Source organism: Hyperolius riggenbachi, unplaced genomic scaffold, assembly GCF_040937935.1.
Source record: "Hyperolius riggenbachi isolate aHypRig1 unplaced genomic scaffold, aHypRig1.pri scaffold_194, whole genome shotgun sequence".
NCBI lineage: Eukaryota > Metazoa > Chordata > Amphibia > Anura > Hyperoliidae > Hyperolius > Hyperolius riggenbachi.
In genome coordinates, this window is record NW_027152405.1 from 90,296 (window position 1) to 111,321 (window position 21,026).

The following is a 21,026-nucleotide window of genomic DNA, read 5'->3' on the forward strand; positions in this document are numbered from 1 at the left end:
GGTGACATTTTTTTTACTGCTGGCAGGTGATGTAGCTGCTGCTTGGTTTTTTGGCAGTTGGAAACAGCTGTAAACAGCTATTTCCCACAATGCAACAAGGTTCACAGACAGGAAACTGCCAGGACCATGGTCCTCAGAGTTTCTTGTGAGAATGGTTTCACTACAATATCAGTCATACAGCACCCCCGATGATCTGTTTGTGAAAAGGAATAGATTTCTCATGTAAAAGGGGGTATCAGCTACTGATTGGGATGAAGTTCAATTCCCGGTCACGGTTTCTCTTTAAGGTGCCCATACATCAAGTGATGATGGGCAAATTAGACCGAGAGACAGATCTCTCTCTGATCAAATCTAATAAAAAAATATATAAGTATATGTGTGTGTATATATATATATATATATATATATATATATATATAGGGTTTATACCGACGTAAAATAAAAATGGAAGTGAAATTCCTTTGTGGATAATGTGTCAAGTGGTTATGTCATACTGTACCTTTAGCAGAAATACAGCCCCAAAGCAAAATGTTTCCACCATGCGTGACTGTGGGGATGGTGTGCTTTGGGTCATACTGCGTATTTCTCTTCCTCCAAACATAGCGGTTGAAGTCTATGCCAAAAAGGCTTGATTTTGGTCTCGTATGACCACAGCACTTTCTCCCAAGTCTTCCCTGAATCATTTAAACCTCTACTGGCAAACTTAAAGGGAAGGTTTAAGCAAAATAAAAAAATGAGTTTCACTTTCCTGGGGCTTCTACCAGCCCCATGCAGCCATCCTGTGCCCTCGTAGTCACTCACTGCTGCTCCAGTCCCCCGCTGGCAGTTTGCCAACCTTGGAGGTCGGCGGGACGCATTGCGTACATTTTTACGCATTCCCGCTAGTGCAGGAACATTCACCCATACATTTTTACACATTACTGGTTCAATGCGTAAAAATTTATGAATTTTCCTGCACTAGCGGGAAAGTCCAAAATGCCGGGAATTTCGGACATTAGCCGGCCAGTTCTAGAAACGGCCAAAGGCAGTCGGCCAAAGTCCAAAACGCACAAATCCCAGAACATCCTGGGTCGAGTCCAGCACCATGAATGGCACTCGGAACTTCCTCTCTGCTCTGAAAGATACAGCATAATAATCTTTTTTTTAAAAAAAGCATTTCTTAGTTACAGATACAGCATAATAATCTTTTTTTTTAAAGAAAAGCATTTCTTAGTTACAGCTGATACAAATCCTGCAATAAATTTGCAGTGCGTCTACATCCTGCTTTCTTTGGAGCAGACATATTGTTAACATACTGTGCTTTTAAATTAGCTGCTCTGCTGTGGCAGTCAGGTGACACAGGGGACAAATCAAATTACAGTGGTGATTAGTCATAGATGAGGGGGGATGCATGGCTGGGGGGTGCTTTGCATGGCTGGGGGGCTTTTCTGGGTGCTTTGCTTTGCTGGGCACTTTGCATGGCTGTGGGTGCTTTGCTGGGGGGCTGTGCATGGCTGTGGATGCTTTGCTGGGGGGCTGTGCATGGCTGCGGGTGCTTTGCTGGGGGGCTGTGCATGGCTGCGGGTGCTTTGCTGGGCACTTTGCATGGCTGTGGGTGCTTTGCTGGGGGCTGTGCATGGCTGCGGGTGCTTTGCTGGGGGGCTGTGCATGGCTGCGGGTGCTTTGCTGGGGGGCTGTGCATGGCTGCGGGTGCTTTGCTGGGGGGGCTGTGCATGGCTGCGGGTGCTTTGCTGGGGGGGTTGTGCATGGCTGCGGGTGCTTTGTTGGGGGGCTTATGATTAGTGACAGAGGAGGGAAAATCAGACAGGCTAAATACATACAAGGTGCTTTTCTCAGTTTTCCTTTTACCCTGTGCAAGAGTTCAGCGTGGAGAGCTGAGGGCAGAGGTGGTATCAGCTGCAGCCGGCAGCATACAGGCCAGCTCCGGGTCCCTGCAGGAGAGGAGAGGTGTGAGGAGGACTACGCCAAGACAGCAGCAGGGACAACGTGGGGAGAAGTTGGAGAAGGAAGGCGGCGGTGAAATGAGCTGCAGCCGGTATCACGTCGGTACACCGGCAGCATATAGGCAGCCCTGGGTCCTCACAGAAGGTCCTCGAACAGAGAACAGGGGCCAGCGGGACATGGAGCGGGGGACAGTGGGACATGGAGCGGCGGACAGCGGGACTGAACTTAGAGCGGGGGACAGCGGCACAGCAGTACTTAGGTGAGTTTCGGGACTTGGCCGGCCACATGTAGTTAGAACGCGTTCTGGCCGGCCAAAGTCCGACATGGAGGAGCATTTTGTACATTGGCCGCAGCAGCCGGCCACTTCGCGTTTTGACCGGCCAGAACCCGAAGTGGCCAGACTTCGGGTTCTGGCCGTAACATATACATCAATCAGGGAGTGTAATTAGAGTACTGCTTCACACTGACACACCAAACTCACTGTGTAACGCACCGCAAACAGCTGTTTGTGTAGCGACGGTCATGCTGGACTACTGCGCAACATGGCGAGATTGCTCTTCCTCACTCAGTGATGTCAGGTAATGTGTGACTTCCTTCTCAACTTTCCATGGCATTGTTAACCATTTACTGACATCCTAACGTATTAAAACGTCATGCTTACCGCTATTAACAGCAACATGACGTTTTAATATGTCCCGCATTCCCACCGCTGCTACCGCCGTGTGTGCGCCGCTACCGCCGCTGTTTCCGTCGGGCTTCCGTGCTGGGTCATTGGGGAAGAGGACCGAACGGTCCTCTACCCAATCGCAGTGCCTGGAGTGAATGGACGTGACCGCGAACAGCGGCTACGTCCATTCACAATAACAGGAAATGTAACAATTAAATAAAGTGAAGAAAAAAAAAAGTGAACATTTCCTATGAGTGTTCACTAGCGCCATCTTGTGGCCAAAAAGTATATTTCACCTACAAAATACATTCATTTTCAAGTACATACAGATCTTAATAAAATTACACTTCCAACCCTCCCCCCCCCTCCCCCCCCAAAAAACACTTGTAACAAAAAAAAATCAGCTAAAAAAAATAAATAAATAGTTGCCTTAGGGACTCAGCATTGTTAATTTATATTTTATGGGGGGAAATTAATTTTAATTTATTACATAGGGGCTTGTAATTATGGCCAGAATAAAAAAAAACACAACAGAAAAATAACACTTATATTTCAAAATAATATACTGTCGCCATACATTGGGATAGGGACATCATTTAAACTGTTTAATAATCGGGACAACGGGGCAAATAAAACGTGTTTGTTTTATCCACAGGAGAATGTTTAATTTTAAAACTATAATGGTTGAAAACTGAGAAATAATGATTTTTTTTCTTTTTTTTCTGTTTTTCTCATGAAAACGCATTTAGAATAAAAAAATTCTTAGCAAAATGTACTATCTACAGAAAGCCTAATTGGTGGTGAAAAAAACGAGGTATAGATCATTTTCTTGTGATAAGTAGTAATAAAGTTATTAGGGAATAAAAGGGAGGAGCACTGACAACTGAAAATTGCTCTGGTCCGTTAGGATAAAAACCCTTGGGGGTGAACTGGTTAAAAAGCTTATGTTTTGTTTTTAAATTACATTTTCTACTTGCTGTGTACTTGTTCAGTACCGCTACAATGAGAATCCTGTGGAGGCGGGCAAGTCTGCCATTGTGACCCCGGGTAATGGTCGGGGAATGAGGGGTTTGAATCCGGTGTGGAGCCTGAGCAACGGCTACCACTACACATCCAAGGAGGGCAGCAGGCAGGCATGCATGCCCGCCCCGAGGTAGTGACCAAAAATAACAATACAGGAGGCAGACTTTTGAGGCCCTGCTGTGTATTTGAAATGAATTAACTTTAAATCCTTTAACGGGAATCCGTTATGGAGGGCAAGTCTGCCATTGTCACCGCGGGGAATGAAGGTTGGATTGCGGCCCGAAGTGGGAGCCTGCTGAGACCCATGCTGTAGCTGCCCTGACCGTGCTTTGCAGACCAGGCATCTGTGGTCAGATGGACCCATGAGCCAGTGGAAGACAAACCAAGTCGAAAGCATTTGCCAAGAATGTTTTACGGAGGGCAAGTTTTTTTGCCCTTTTTTAAAAAAATTTTGAAAATAATAGATGGTTGTATTTTTAAATTGTTTAAAAGTTTAGATGGTTGTATTTTTAAATTGTTTGAAAGTTTAGATGGTTGTATTTTTAAATTGTTTGAAAGTTTAGATGGTTGTATTTTTAAATTGTTTAAGTGTAGCCATTCTTCCTCCCCCCAGCCACGAACAATACAATGGGAACGTGGAGCAGCAGAAGCCCCCTGTGACGGCTGCCGCGGTTGTTCTCCGCGGCTTGTCTTTTAAGGGGTGCTGCTTTTCCTCAGGTGTTCTTGCCATAGCTGTTTGTGCCTTCTCTCCAGGTGCCTTCGTAAGGCACTTGTCCCTACATGAGAGTTGGCCTTTCCACGGCTCAATTTTTGCTGGCAGAGACAACAGATGGCTTTGCTCCGATCTGAGACACACACGTTAAAAAATTTCCAAACCGCTGAGACCCCCTGGGGTGATGGCGCTACGGTGGCATCAGCAGCTGACGTTGAAGGGCATGTTGGCTGTCTGGCCATAGCTGGCGATACATGGCGCCGGACACTGCCCCCAGCTGTTTCTGAGGACGAGCTCCCTCTGCTTCTATCATGGAGTCGTCTCCTCCTAGTCCTCTCTGACTCCTCCTCTGAACTGTCCCCCTGGTTATCTCCTCTACCGGGAACATATGTGGTATCAGTATAATCGTCATCATAATCCTCCTGGCCAGCTGCACTTTCCTCAGACACCTCCTCAACTGCACCAACTTCAGGTGTTTTATCAGCCCCCTCCACACACGTTACGTCCATACTATCGCCACCTAACTCAGACGTAGGAGGTGGTGTACCTGCGCCTTCTTCTTGTTGTTGCAGTAGTGGCTGTGAATCGGTGATTTCACCACCACCACCACCAAATAACTCTGTGATGAAACGTGGAAAAGCCGCTGTCTCTCAAGGTGAGGCGGCTGTTTCCGCGTCCAGCAGGGCATCACAACGCGGAAAAACCGCCGCATGCCGCTTAGGCAGAGCGACGGAATCCGCATTGGGAACGGCGGAATCCGCATTGAAAACGGCGGAATCCGCATTGGAAGCGGCCCCCACACGCGGTGCTCAAGATACATTGCAAGACAGTTCTGGTGTGGCTGGGACTGATAGTCCACCAGGATTCAGAGTGACACGCGCGCGCGCACAGAGACAGAGCTTATATAACAGCCAGAAGTAGTCAGCTGACCAGGCTGGTCAGCTGACATTTTCCACAACTTTCATTGGTCCAGCAATTAGGGAGGTCCTGGAAAGGTCCTTGAGTATATATACTGCTGGCTGTTCACTTGTTCCTTGTCTGGCGTGCGATCACACATGTGGGAGCACCCAGATCCGTAGTCAGATCCGTAAGTATGCCGGGACCAGCTGGAGCTGTAATCCTACACTTAGCTAGATTCTGTTGATAGCTAAAGTACTAGTTTGATTGTGATTATCTGTTATGACTTCTTGCTTGCCTGACTATCCTCCTGAACTCTGATCTTGTACTTCGATATTTCTGATACTCTGTTGCCGAACCCCGGCTCGTCCTTAGACTCTGCTTCTGCCTCCTGATCTTGTACCTCGATATTTCTGATACCCTGTTGCCGAACCCTGCCTGTACCTAGACTCCGCCTCTGCCTTATGATCTTGTACTTTGTCTGTCCGTGTGTGTACGACCTTGCTTGTCCGACCTCGAGAACCGACCTTACGCTTGGAGGCAGTTCCTCGTCCTGTCAGTGACATCTCCTCCTGAGTGTCACTCTCAGACTATCCTTCCTACTGTCAGTCTGACTCCTCCCGTCTTGGAGAGCTCAGGTCTGCGGAAGGAATCTGTGCAGTACTCCTTGCTGCACTGAGGCCTAGTCCTCTAAGTGTTACTGTTACACCAAACACCACACTCTACTCAGGTGAACAGAGGTTAGCTAGTATATTGGATTATCGGTGAGACTGCAGATCACTTATAATCTGGTATACGTCTGTATTCCCCGTGGTACTGCAGATCACCGGTAATCAGACCTCTCTGTGCTTCACCGATCGTTACAAACTCCTGCGAAGTGTCAAATGCAGCGGATGTGGTGCTTGTTGTAGCACTGGTGGCTACGGGAGATGAGGTGTTCTGTGTTAAATACTCAATCACCTCCTCACGATTTTGGGAAGTGATGGCACGTGCCTTCTTCTGAGCACTGTATTTTGGGGCAGGTCAGCACGAAATCACAGCAACACCACCTCGCACAGACCTGCCGGTGCCTGGTGGCCTTCCTCTGGGTCTGCCTCTACCTCTTCCTCTACCTGGTTTGTCCATCTCGGGGGGATGCTAGGTATATGCAGTGAGCTGGGTTCACTGAACAGTAAAGGTACTAGGATGCAGTGAGGTGGGTTCACTCAACACAACAGGTAGTAGGATGCAGTGAGCTGGGTTCACTGAACAGTAAAGGTACTAGGATGCGGTGAGGTGGGTTCACTCAACACAACAGGTAGTAGGTATATGCAGTGAGCTGGGTTCACTCAACACAAAGCTAGGTATATGCAGTGATGAGGTGGGTTAAGTAAACACAACAGGTAGTAGGTGTATGCAGTGAGCTGGGTTCACTCAACACAACAGGTAGTAGGTATATGCAGTGAGCTGGGTTCACTCAACACAACAGGTAGTAGGTATATGCAGTGAGCTGGGTTCACTCAACACAACAGGTAGTAGGTATATGCAGTGAGCTGGGTTCACTCAACACAACAGGTAGTAGGTATATGCAGTGAGCTGGGTTCACTCAACACTACAGGTAGTAGGTATATGCAGTGAGCTGGGTTCACTCAACACTACAGGTAGTTATGTGCAGTGATGAGGTGGGTTAAGTAAACACAACAGGTAGTAGGTGTATGCAGTGAGCTGGGTTCACTCAACACAACAGGTAGTAGGTGTATGCAGTGAGCTGGGTTCACTCAACACTACAGGTAGTTATGTGCAGTGATGAGGTGGGTTAAGTAAACACAACAGGTAGTAGGTGTATGCAGTGAGCTGGGTTCACTCAACACAACAGGTAGTAGGTATATGCAGTGAGCTGGGTTCACTCAACACTACAGGTAGTTATGTGCAGTGATGAGGTGGGTTAAGTAAACACAACAGGTAGTAGGTATATGCAGTGAGCTGGGTTCACTCAACACTACAGGTAGTTATGTGCAGTGATGAGGTGGGTTAAGTAAACACAACAGGTAGTAGGTATATGCAGTGAGCTGGGTTCACTCAACACTACAGGTAGTTATGTGCAGTGATGAGGTGGGTTAAGTAAACACAACAGGTAGTAGTAGGATGCAGTGAGCTGGGTTCACTCAACACAACAGGTAGTAGGTATATGCAGTGAGCTGGGTTCACTCAACACTACAGGTAGTTATGTGCAGTGATGAGGTGGATTAAGTAAACACAACAGGTAGTAGGTGTATGCAGTGAGCTGGGTTCACTCAACTCAACAGGTAGTAGGTATATGCAGTGAGCTGGGTTCACTCAACACTACAGGTAGTTATGTGCAGTGATGAGGTGGGTTAAGTAAACACAACAGGTACTGGGTATATGCAGTACTGGGTAGTACAATGTGCAGCTCCCTGTCACACACACAGGCAGTCAGTCACTGAATGTGCTGGGATGCTGGCAGTGGCACACACACTATCAATTAGCAAGGCTGTGCATGCAACAAAAGTGTCAGTTTGACACACAGTAAAAAAAAAAAAAAAAAGTACAGGAAGAGCTCTGACAAAAGCTAGGGTGCTATAAAGCAATAACAATCAGCCAGGAGCAAACTAAGCAGCCAAGAACCTAACTAATCTGTCCCTAGAAGAACAAGTCTGCAACAGCTGTCCCTTTCCTCTCACTAGCAGGCACACGAGTGAGTGTAATGGCCGCCGGAGCCTGCCTTATATAAGGGGGGGTGGGGCTCCAGGGCTTACTGTAGCCTGAATGGCTACAATGTGCCTGCTGACTGTGATGCAGAGGGTCAAAGTTGACCCTCATAGTGCATTATGGGGTGAATCGAACTTCCGTAAAAGTTCGCCTGGCGCAGGCGAACGCGAACCACCAATGTTTGCCTGGAACCGTTCGCCGGCGAACCGTTCGCTACACCTCTACCAGTGGTCTTAGGGTTAGGCACCACCAGGGGGGTGGTTAGGGTTAGGCACCACCAGGGGGGTGGTTAGGGTTAGGCACCACCAGGGGGGTGGTTAGGGTTAGGCACCACCAGGGGGGGGTTAGGAATAGGTACAGAGAGGGTTCTGTGTGTTAACGCTAAATAACAATAAGGCTTTAACGTTAAATAGCGATAAGCGGCAAACGGATTAGCGGCAACACATGCGCCATTATTCGCAGGCGCCATTTTCAGATGGATCCGTAAGACAGACCACATTAGAACAGGCATAGGAACTTATAGGATATAAGAGATAAGGCTCAAAATTTTGTTACAGAGTCTCTTTAAGGGCACTGCAAGATTTAAATCCATTACAGCGTAGTGTGTTATCATTGGTGTTCCTCCTCCTGTGCAGTTGTGAGCTGATTCTTCACCTCTCTCATGATTATTCTCACCTCATGAGGCAAGAAGATCTTATGTGGAATTCCAGACCGTGGGCAATTGATGGTCATTTGATTGTCTAGTCCTGATGGGACAGTGTGTCTGTCTTCATGTCTTCATATGTTTCTGTTTGTTCCTCACTCTTTCAACATAGGATTGGGGAAAAATGTCTAAAAACCTGCTGACATCCCTTATCGGTTTCTTTTTTCAGGATTACTGAAGCCTTTAAGAAAGCTGATCCATTCATTGAGATAAAAGGATCAGAAGGCAAGCTTTATATGATGTCTGAATCTGTAGATGACATGGAGGCATACACCAAGCTCACAGGTGATTAACTAATATGTAGTAGCTAGAGTAACTAAACACTTTGGACCTTATTTATATAGCATCCATTTGGAAACCCAAGTTATATTTCTGCTTGTACTGGACGTTGGCAGAGAGATCTGCGCAACCTTGACCCAATCTACTAGCCACACCCCTCCACTCTCTCTCCTCCTCCCTCCCCAGCCTAACCTGCCCCAACGAAGCGGCAGCTCAATACAACAGTAACCTCTCCGCAGCCTTAGAGCATGCTGGCCCCCTGACCTTTCGTACAAACAGTCGCCCCAACCCCCAACCTTGGCACACTGCCCTCACAAAAAAACTACAAAAGTTGCAGACGTACCATACTGCCCTCACTGATAGTAAACAGATATACTTCACTCACTTGATCGCTACCCAAGCCTCCAACCCACGTCGTCTTTTTGCCACCTTCAATGCCCTACTTAATCCCACACCTCCCCCCCCCCCCCCCAACCTCCACCCTCTCAGCCACTGACCTATCAAACTACTTTATCAACAAAATTACAACCATCCGGAGGGATATTTCTCTCCTCCACTCTATCGCCCCCGCCTCCCCACCAAATCCGACTCCTGCCTCTTTCTCCTCCCTTACCTCCTTCAATCCTGTCACGGTGGAAGAAGTCAACCAGTTGCTGGCAACTTCACCTGCCACTTCCTGCCCCCTAGATCCGGTCCCATCTGATTCTCTGCGCCCACATTTTTCTGATCTGTCCCCTGTCCTCACCCATCTGTTCAACCTCTCCTTCTCCACCGGCATCTTCCCCTTGATATTCAAACAGGCCACTGTGCTTCCCCTGCTAAAGAAATCTTCACTTGACCCTGCTCTTCCATCCGACTACCGCCCAATCTTTCTCCTCCCTTTTGCCTCAAAAATTCTTGAACGCCTGGCCCACCAACGCCTGACCAACTTCCTTAACTCCAACTCCCTTCTCGATCCCCTGCAATCCGGTTTTCGCACAGCCCATTCTACAGAAACAGCCCTCACCAAAGTGGTAAACGACCTTGCCCTTGCCAAAGCCTAAGGTAAATACTCCATCCTGCTCCTCCTTGACCTCTCCTCGGCATTTGACACTGTCGACCACTCCGTCCTCCTCCACTCCCTGCAGCTAATGGGCATTCAGGACCTAGCCTTAGCCTGGATCTCCTCCTACCTCTCCAACCGCTCCTTCACAACATTTTTCAATGGCTCCTCATCCACTCCTACACCCCTCTCAGTTGGTGTTTCTCAAGGTTCCGTCCCAGGACCACTACTGTTCTCACTCTATACTGCCTCAATTGGCAAAATCATCTCCTCCATGGGTTTCAATTACCACCTGTATGCCGACGACACCCAGATATATCTCCACACCCCAGATCTCTCCTCCTCTACCATGGACAAAGTCTCTGCCTGCCTCACATCCATTTCCTCCTGGATGGCTGCCAGGTACCTGAAGCTTAATTTGGACAAGACTGAGCTTCTAATATTCCCACCCCGCACAGCTGCACCCCTCCCAGATCTGCACGTCACTATTGAAAATACTACTATCCACCCTACCTCCCAAGCCCGATGTCTAGGCGTTACTCTGGACTCTGAACTTTCCTTTACAGCCCACATCCAAGGTATTGCCAGATCCTGCAACTTCCACCTCCGCAACATCTCCAAGATCCGCTCCTACCTGTCCCCTGACACCACTAAACTCCTTATCCACGCCCTTGTCATCTCCCGCCTAGACTACTGCAATTCTCTTTTATCTGGCCTCCCCTCTAACCGTACTGACCCACTTAAATTGGTAATGAATGCGGCAGCCAGACTGATACATTCTTCTCACCGCAGCGCCTCTACAACTCCGCTCTGTAAAGCACTACACTGGCTCCCCATCAGCTTTAGGATCAATTTCAAAATCCTGTGCTTGGCCTACAAATCAGTGCACAAGACCTGCCCGACCTACATCTCTGATCTGGTCCACAGGCACATACCAGCCCGCCCCCTCTGATCCTCCTAAGACCTGCGCCTAGTCGCACCATGCATAACTCAGTCACACGCACGATTGCAGGACTTCACCAGGGCTGCCCCTACTCTCTGGAACTTGCTCCCACCAGCCGTCAGACTCGCCCCCACTTTTAATACCTTCAAACAAGCTCTCAAGACTCACCTCTTCACGCTCGCATACCCCCCTACACCAGCACCATAATATGTTCTGTTAGACCCCCTCTCAAAAGACGCACCTATTGTCTCCACCCCACCCTTTAGATTGTATTCTTCTGGCAGGGCCCTCCTCCCTAATGTATTCAGCTTGATTATGCAATCTTACTCACAACCACCCCTCTTGTAGACTAGAACAGTCTCTATTTTGACCTATGGCACTGTATTGTTATCAAATCATTTGCATGATCTTGTTTTGTTGTGAGTTTCTGTATGTTCTACCTGTATGTTAACCCATTTATCTATTGTGCAGCGCTGCGTAATATGTTGGCGATTTATAAATACAATAAATAATAATAATAATAATAATAATTGTACTGATTTAAAGTGGTCTGAAACTCTGACATAATATTCAACAACAATGTATTTTCCTACTTTTTATTACCAATACAGTTATTATATTTGCTTTTGTACAAAAGTAATATTGCCTGCTTACATATTACAAGTTCCGAAAGTACAGTTTATCTGCTCTGAAAGCTGCCATTGCATTTTGTTTTAGCTTCTTTTTATTATATATTAAAATCTTCTAGTGAACTGTTCTGAACTGTGTGTATGCTTGAAGCACAGAGAGCTCCTTTTCATTTGGTACACACAATGTAACAACTGAAGAATGTAAACAAAAGATACTGTTATCTCCACTTCAGATCAGATCCTAAGCTGAAGGGGCTTTCCATGGCAGGACAAAGTGCTGTGTTTAATTGCTGTTCTGCTACAATTTTATTTTGTACTGGTAGGTTTAAGGCTGTAAGGAATATTTTAGAGCAAAGAAGAACTGCTGAGTTTCAGTCCACTTTAAGTTCTACTTTAAAGGACTTACGAGGCCAAGTACACTAAAAAAATAAATAAAAAAAGTTAGCTACCTGGATCAGCTTGTAAGGCACGGAGGACGCCGTCCGCACCCTCCGTGCCGCTCTGCCTGGTCCCCGCCGCTGAACAGCCCCCCGAACGGTCCCCGACCGCGCGGCCCGGGTCGTGCTCCCCAGCCTGTACCAAGATGGCCGCCGGAGCTGTGCAGTTCGCATAGCCGCGAGTGCGGCTGCGCAGCTCTAAGGCCAACCCCCCGATCCACGTAACAGTAGCGTGGATCGGGGGGTTGGCCTGAGAGCTGCGCAGCCACACTCGCGGCTATGCGGACTGCGCAGCCGCGGCCAGCTCCGGCGGCCATCTTGGTACAGGCTGGGGAGCCCGACCCGGGCCGCGCGGTCGGGGACCGTTTGGGGGGCTGTTCAGCGGCGGGGACCAGGCAGAACGGCACGGAGGGCGCGGACGGCGTCCTCCGTGCCTTACAAGCTGATCTAGGTAGCTAACTTTTTTTTATTTTTTTTTGTGTACTTGGCCTCGTAAGTCCTTTAACCACTTCAGCCTATCTGGACGGATATATTCATCCAGATAGGCTGCACTAATGGCCACTGGCCCCACGTGCTCCCACCGCCTTTCGCTGCCCCAGAGATCAATGAATGGGAACACAGTTCCCATTCATTGATCTGTGTCTCCATATGAAAAACCGGCGGCTTCTCTGAAAAGCCGTGATTTTTCAAAGTGTCACGTCATCCCTTCAGTTCCTGTAAGCGAGAGCTCTCGCTTACAGCATGAATAACAAAACAAAAACACTGTGGCCATCTTGTGGCCAAATAGTAAAACTACATCTACATATATATTTTTTTTAAATATACAGTGGCTTACGAAAGTATTCGGCCCCCTTGAAGTTTTCCACATTTTGTCATATTACTGCCACAAACATGAATCAATTTTATTGGAATTTAAAGTGAAAGACCAATACAAAGTGGTGTACACGTGAGAAGTGGAACCAAAATCATACATGATTCCAAACATTTTTTTTACAAATAAATAACTGCAAAGTGGGGTGTGCATAATTATTCAGCCCCCTTTGGTCTTAGTGCAGTCAGTTGCCCATAGACATTGCCTGATGAGTGCTAATCACTAAATAGAGTGCACCTGTGTGTAATCTAATGTCAGTACAAATACAGCTGCTCTGTGAAGGCCTCAGAGGTTGTCCAAGAGAATATTGGGAGCAGCAACACCATAAGTTCCAAAGAAGATACCAGACAGGTCAGGGATAAAGTTATTGAGAAATTTAGAAGCAGGCTTAGGCTACAAAAAGATTTCCTAAGCCTTGAACATCCCACGGAGCACTGTTCAAGCGATCATTCAGAAATGGAAGGAGTATGGCACAACTGTAAACATACCAAAACAAGGCCATCCACCGAAACTCACAGGCCGAACAAGGAGAGTGCTGATCAGAAATGCAGTCAAGAGGCCCATGGTGACTCTGGACGAGCTGCAGATATCTACAGCTCAGGTGGGGGAATCTGTCCATAGGACAACTATTAGTCGTGCACTGCACAAAGTTGGCCTTTATGGAAGAGTGGCAAGAAGAAAGCCATTGTTAACAGAAAAGCATAAGAAGTCCCATTTGCAGTTTGTCACAAGCCATGTGGGGGACACAGTAAACATGTGGAAGAAGGTGCTCTGGTCAGATGAGACTAAAATGGAACTTTTTGGCCAAAATGCAAAATGCTATGTGTGGCGGAAAACTAACACTGCACATCACTCTGAACACACCATCCCCACTTTCAAATATGGTGGTGGCAGCATCATGCTCTGGGGGTGCTTCTCTTCAGCAGGGACAGGGAAGCTGTTCAGAGTTGATGGGAAGATGGATAGAGCCAAATACAGGGCAATCTTGGAAGAAAACCTCTTGGAGACTGCAAAAGACTTGAGACTGGGGCGGAGGTTCACCTTTCAGCAGGACAACGACCCTAAACATAAAGCCAGGGCAACAATGGAATAGTTTACAACAAAACATATCCATGTGTTAGAATGGCTCAGTCAAAGTCCAGATCTAAATCTAATCGAGAATCTGTGGCAAGATCTGAAAACTGCTGTTCACAAACGCTGTCCATCTAATCTGACTGAGTTGGAGCTGTTTTTCAAAGAAGAATGGGCAAGGATTTCACTCTCTAGATGTGCAAAGCTGGTAGAGACATACCCTAAAAGACTGGCAGCTGTATTTGCAGCAAAAGGTGGTTCTACAAAGTATTGACTCAGGGGGCTGAATAATTACGCACACCCCACTTTGCAGTTATTTATTTGTAAAAAAAAATTTGGAATCATGTATGAGTTTCGTTCCACTTCTCCCGTGTACACCACTTTGTGTTGGTCTTTCATGTGGAATTCCAATAAAATTGATTCATGTTTGTGGCATTAATGTGACAAAATGTGGAAAACTTCAAGGGGGCCGAATACTTTTGCAAGCCACTGTACACAATCAATTACATTTAAAAGTATCTTTTGCCTCCCCACTCCAAAAAAACCCAAATAACATTTTTAATTAAAAAAAATAAATGAAAAATTTTACAATAAAAAACAACAACAACATAAATAGTTACCTAAGGGGCTGAACTTTTTTTTTAATATGTATGTCAAGAGAGTATATTACTATAATTTCTTTAAATTATAACCTTGTAAATAGTGATGGACGCAAATTGAAAAAATGCACCTTTATTTCCAAATAAAATATTGATGCCATACATTGCTATAGGGACATAATTTAAATGATGTAATAACCGGGGCAAATAAAATACGTGTGTTTTAATTATGCTAGCATAATTTTTTAATTTCCATTTTTTTCTTAATATTCCCTTTAAAATGCATTTAAAAAAAAATAATACTTAGCAAAATTTACCACCCAAAGAAAGCCTAATTGGTGGCGGAAAAAACAAGATATAGATCAATTCATTGTGATAAGTAAATTTGATAAATAAGTAAATGTGATAAAGTTATTGGCGAATGAATGGGAGGTGAACGTTGCTTGGATGCATAAGGTGAAACAACATTGAAGACTGAAGTGGTTAAATAAAACAATGCAGGTTTTTTTTCTGTCACCTAAAGAAAAGTATTTCCCTCGGTTAATATTTATAATTTTGCTACTTCTTCTTCTCAGACAACATCTTCCACCAGATCCTGTACTCCAGTGACCCCAACCTGAAGGAGGCCAGAGAGATCTTGGAAAAAGTAGAGCGCAGAGACCTGTATAGATACATTGGACAGACACCGGCCAAATTTGATGATGAGGTTAAGCTGGTTTGCCATTACATAACCACCTTACAAGATAGAAGCTAGTACTACAACTCTATAAAGACAGTTAGTTTATGGGTGTTCTACAGGTAATAGTGATGTTTAATAGTGATTTTATATTGTGTGTTCCAGGAGAAGGAAAAACAGATACGAAAGAAATTAGCCAAAACAGCAAGCTCAAACTCAAAGCTCAGTAAAGATGATTTTATAGTGGATGTAAGTCCTCCTTTATTATATATGCAAACTTGGCTAGTTGGGTTAAACAATGAGTTGAAAATAATTCTGGCTTCATTGTCAATTTAATGCAAACAGCATGCAGATTGGAACTAGGCCATAGAAGTGTATTTCTTAGGCTCATTTACCACTTGCGATAAAAAATGGTCAGTTCACGGAACGCAATGGTATACTGTACAAACGTAACGGATAGTGAACAGATCCAAAGTTAACCTATGGAATCATTCAAATGTATCCATTTGTACGGGTACATTCTGCTGACCAGACCGCAACTTTCTTGCAGCACCAATTTTTCTGGACCCCGCAGGCCAGTGGACCAGAAACGGAAGATGAAACACTGCATTGGGGTCAATGAGAAAACGAAATGTTTCTTTACACAAGTGAAGAAACGGACCGTTTAAAATAGAAAAATTCTCTGAGGAAGTGGGTATCTGTGGAAACGGAACAGAAGCAGTGGAGCGGAAACGGATCCGATCGACTAGTGATCAGATCTGTTTTCACTGATCCATTTGCCACAAAATTGACAGTGTGAAACGGGCCTTACTGGTTTTGTTTGGTCCAATTATGCATACAAACTGCATGCAAGCTGGAATTATTTGCATTTCATAAACCACCTCTAAGTATTATACTCTTAAAAACTGGGCTTTTGTTTTTCACATTTTCAAAGTGTTGTCTTTTTTTGTTGATTGAACGTGTGGTCTTCGGTTTGCTTCAAACTGCTTTTTTGTGTCCCTATCAAAGAAATACATATGTCTTTAGCATCTCAAAGATGTATGTACAGTATTGAAACTCCCTGTGGGCACTTAAAGTATTTGTAGTTTAGGAAATTAGATTGGACTGAGAAGGTTAGGGTTAGGAAGAAGTGTAAGGGCCTGAGCACACTAGCGTGCTTCTGTCTGTTTTTTTCAATGTTTAAAGAATACCCGAGGTGACATGATGAGATAGACATGTGTATGTACCGGGGCAGTGCTTTTCAGCGCTGCTAGATGTGGGCGCAGCCGGCGCCTCCATAGACTACAATGGGAATCACCATTCCTATTGCAGCGCTCAGTGAGTAACGTCGGCTCCGTCAGAAGACGGAGCCGAGTTGCTTAAAAACATAATAATTCGGCCTCCAGCAATCGCTGGAAGCCGAATTATTTCATTCCCCCACTATCCATGGCGGCCTAGAGGGGGAATAGTAATTAAATCGGCCCGGACTTGTGCAGAAGCAGGATCAGCCATATACCGGCTGTATCCTGCGCCCAAGTCTACCGGCGCCGATTTCAAATGTACTCGTATGTACAGTGCCTAGCACACAAATAACTATGCTGTTCCTTTGTTTCTTTCTCTACCTGAAAGAGTTAAACATCAGGTATGTAAGTGGCAGTTCCTGTCTGAGTCAGGACTGGGTCAGACTACAGTGTGACCCTCACTGATAAGAAATTACAACTATAAAACAGTTTGCTAGCAGAAAATGGCTTCTGAGAGCAGGAATGAGATAAAAGGGTCAATAATTCATAGATTTTAGCTCTTGCATACTTCAATGAATGTGTCATTGAGCAAAAACAATAACATAGTAAAAACTTAAAAAGTACATTTAAATAAAAAATAAAACTGTGGAATATCTTTAAAATTCATTTTAGGAGAAGGAGGATAAATACAATAGTTAATTTCATTTGTTTATTTTCATCTCAGGTGTCCTTTAATATTGATGTAGCAAGAAGTTTTGAATCAGGATGATACCATTTTTATAGGCTAACTTAAAAATATACAGTATAATAGTAAGCCTTTGAGCCTTCATCAGACTGAATCCTGTATGCCTAAAGTGTAACTGTCTGGCATAAAATAAAAAATAATTTTTTTTATCTGGTAAACAAGTAATAAGGATGCTAACCAGGCAATCAAAAAGTTAAAAATCACTATTACTTTTCATGTTGCTAAACGATGATTCCCAGTGGCGTAGCTAAGGAGCTGTGGGCCCCGATGCAAGTTTTACAATGGGGCCCCCCAAGCACTCTATACATAACAATTAATATGGCGCACCAAAACCTGCCAATGGCAACTACAGTGTCAGAGGTTCAAAAAGGGGATGGGGAACAGCTAGTTAATGATTACTACTATTCAAAATATCTATAGAAATTATTATTATAAGCACAGGACCAATAGAGAGCTAATACTGAAGTTGAGGGAGGGCCCCGATGCGGTCGTTACCTCTGCACCCCCTATTGCTACGTCCCTCATCATTCCCCAGTTTACCTGACTCTTATTTGGTACACACAACATTTGGTACACTTAAAAGGAAGTTGCAGGGCATGCTGGGTTGTCCTTTTTTTGCATCTCTATTTCCCCTCAGACTTAACTAATGCAGCCTGATTTTCCCCTCCTGTTCTCCCCTCCCACACCTCTGTTCCTCTCTGATTAGCCAATATTTCTCATGCTGAGACAATGCACTTTCTATAGTGAAGGACAGGGAAATCAGGCAGAGGAGAGTAGGGCAGGAAATTACAGGTCCTTCTCAAAAAATTTAATCAAGTTGATTATTTTCTGTAATGTACTGATAAATATTAGACCAGCCTTTCTCAACCTTTTTACCCTGGAGGAACCCTACAAATAACTTTTGGATCTCAAGGAACCCTTGCAAACAATTTTTTGGATCTCAAGGAACCCCTGCATTTATTTGTCAGGGTGCATGGTCTTTAAAAGTAGGCGAGGCTGTTCATTTCACTACCTCCTATTACACTGCCACTCATTATACTGTGCTCATTATTCTTACCCTCAATTTAGTGCTTCTTTTTACAGTGCCCCCTATTATAATGTGCTTTATTATACTTCCCCCACGATGGGGTAAAATGCCAAGGAACCCCTGCAGAGTCCTCAAGGAACCCTGGGGTTCCAGGAAACCCTGGTTGAGAAAGCCTGCATTAGACTTTCATATATTTTTTTTTATTCATTGCACACAACTGAAGTAGTTCAAGCCTTTTATTGTTTTAATATTGATGATTTTGGCATACAGTTCATGAAAACCCCAAATTCCTATCTCAAAAAATTAGCATATCATGAAAAGGTTCTCTAAAAGAGCTATTAACCTAATCATCTGAATCAACTAATTAACTCTAAACACCTGCTAAAGATTCCTGAGGCTTTTAAAAACTCCCAGCCTGGTTCATTACTCAAAACCGCAATCATGGGTAAGACTGCCGACCTGACTGCTGTCCAGAAGGCCATCATTGACACCCTCAAGCAAGAGGATAAGACACAGAAAGAAATTTCTGAACGAATAGGCTGTTCCCAGAGTGCTGTATCAAGGCACTTCAGTGGGAAGTCTGTGGGAAGGAAAAGGTGTGGCAGAAAACGCTGCACAACGTGAAGAGGTGACCAGACCCTGAGGAAGATTGTGGAGAAGGACTGATTCCAGACCTTGGGGGACATGCGGAAGCAGTGGACTGAGTCTGGAGTAGAAACATCCAGAGCCACCGTGTACAGGTGTGTGCAGGAAATGGGCTACAGGTGCCGCATTCCCCAGGTCAAGCCACTTTTGAACCAGAAAGCCAAAATGCCTGAAGTCCAGTGTCAAGTACCCACAGTGAGTGATGGTCTGGGGTGCCATGTCAGCTGCTGGTGTTGGTCCACTGTGTTTTATCAAGGGCAGGGTCAATGCAGCTAGCTATCAGGAGATTTTGGAGCACTTCATGCTTCCATCTGCTGAAAAGCTTTATGGAGATGAAGATTTCATTTTTCAGCACGACCTGGCACCTGTTCACAGTGCCAAAATCCCTGGTAAATGGTTTACTGACCATGGTATTACTGTGCTCAATTGGCCTGCCAACACTCCTGACCTGAACCCCATAGAGAATTTGTGGGATATTGTGAAGAGAAAGTTGAGAGACGCAAGACCCATCACTCTGGATGAGCTTAAGGCCGCTATTGAAGCATCCTGGGCCTCCATAACACCTGAGCAGTGCCACAGGCTGATTGCCTCCATGCCACGCAGTATTGAAGCAGTCATTTCTGCAACAGGATTCCCGACCAAGTATTGAGTGCATAACTGAACATAATTATTTGAAGGTTGACTTTTTTTGTTTTAAAAACACTTTTATTTTATTGGTCGGATGAAATATGCTATTTTTTTGAGATAGGAATTTTGGGTTTTCATGAGCTGTATGCCCAAATCATCAATATTAAAACAATAAAAGGCTTGACCTACTTCAGTTGTATGTAATGAATCTAAAATATATGAAAGTCTAATGTTTATCAGTACATTACAGAAAATAATGAACTTTATCACAATATGCTAATTTTTTGAAAAGGACCTGTACATCAGAATTTGCTTCAAAATAGCCACACTTAAAATGGGGAATGCTAAGAAGGATTTTCTCTTTTTTTACTGTAGAAAAGTCTCTAAAATCAAAATGTGGACAGTGCAATACATGTTATGTAAGTAGAGCAAGTATTTATCTACTTATATATGTGTTTTTTTTTTCTTAGATAGTATGGCTGACAGCTCCTCTTTAACCATTTCAGCCCGCGGGTATTCTTCATCTTATGGACAAGAGGAATTTTCACATTTCAGCTCTCCTCCCTTTGTCCCAATAACTTTATCACTACTTATCACAACAAAATGATCTATACCTTGTTTTTTCCGCCACCAATTAGGCTTTCTTTGGGTGGTACATTATGCTAAGAATTATTTTATTCTAAATGCATTATAATGGGAATAATAAGGAAAAAAAATGCATTATTTCACAGTTTTCAGTCATTATAGTTTTAAAATAATACATGCTACCGTAATTAAAATCCACACATTTTATTTGGCCATTTGGCCCGGTTATTGCAGCATTACAATTATATCCATAGCATAATGTATGGTGACAATATTTTGGAACAAGAGGGGAACACCGAGAGCCCAATAGTGTAGTATGTAAGATGAATGCGTAAATTAGAATTAAGTAAACAATATACTCACAAACCAGGGTCACCATATAGGCAACCACTGTAAATGCAGGTGAGGAGATTAGACCTGTCCTCACTCAGGATTAAGATGTCGCTCTCTGTAGATTGGAAGAAAAAGGGGGGTGCGACCCCTCCACCAGAGGTGGATACTTGCTATTGTAAAAGAGAACAGAGGTGCCAAAAGGATAAAATGTACTTAAACATCTTAAAGTTTCACGGGAGGCAGTGGTGGACTTACCTCCCCGAAGCAGACATGAAACTGTCGATTTTCACACAGAGAAATGTATTCACATACTCCAACATACAAAGCAATGCATTTTACAGGTATATTTCTGCTTCCTCAGGCAATAACAGGGAGGAGTACACAATAGCATAGTCTCAAGTACACGCTAAGTGCCTCTGGTGACAATATTTTATTCATCACTAATTTTTATTCCATAATTTAATAATAACATACCCTCTTGACATACGTATTAAAAAATGTATTCCCCAAAGTCAGTAGGTGTAATTTTACTATTTGTCCCCACTGAGTACTTCCTATTTGCATACAATAAGTACACAATTGGAAGTAATGTGTTGCTACATTGTTATTAGGGAAGTGACACAGGCATCAATAGATGCCTGC

The 21,026-nt window shown here is 44.6% G+C and overlaps 1 protein-coding gene across 1 annotated transcript in view; it reads left to right on the plus strand.

Annotated features, from left to right (window-relative positions):
* LOC137543736 (deoxynucleoside triphosphate triphosphohydrolase SAMHD1-like) overlaps positions 1 to 21,026 on the plus strand; it is a gene marked incomplete at its 5' end in the record, with an annotated part of 213,254 nt that overhangs the window by 72,151 nt on the left and 120,077 nt on the right. The window contains 3 exons of the mRNA XM_068264867.1: positions 8,825 to 8,940; positions 15,102 to 15,232; positions 15,368 to 15,451. Of these exons, the coding sequence (XP_068120968.1) occupies positions 8,825 to 8,940; positions 15,102 to 15,232; positions 15,368 to 15,451 (331 nt within the window). The remainder of the gene's footprint in view (positions 1 to 8,824; positions 8,941 to 15,101; positions 15,233 to 15,367; positions 15,452 to 21,026) is intronic.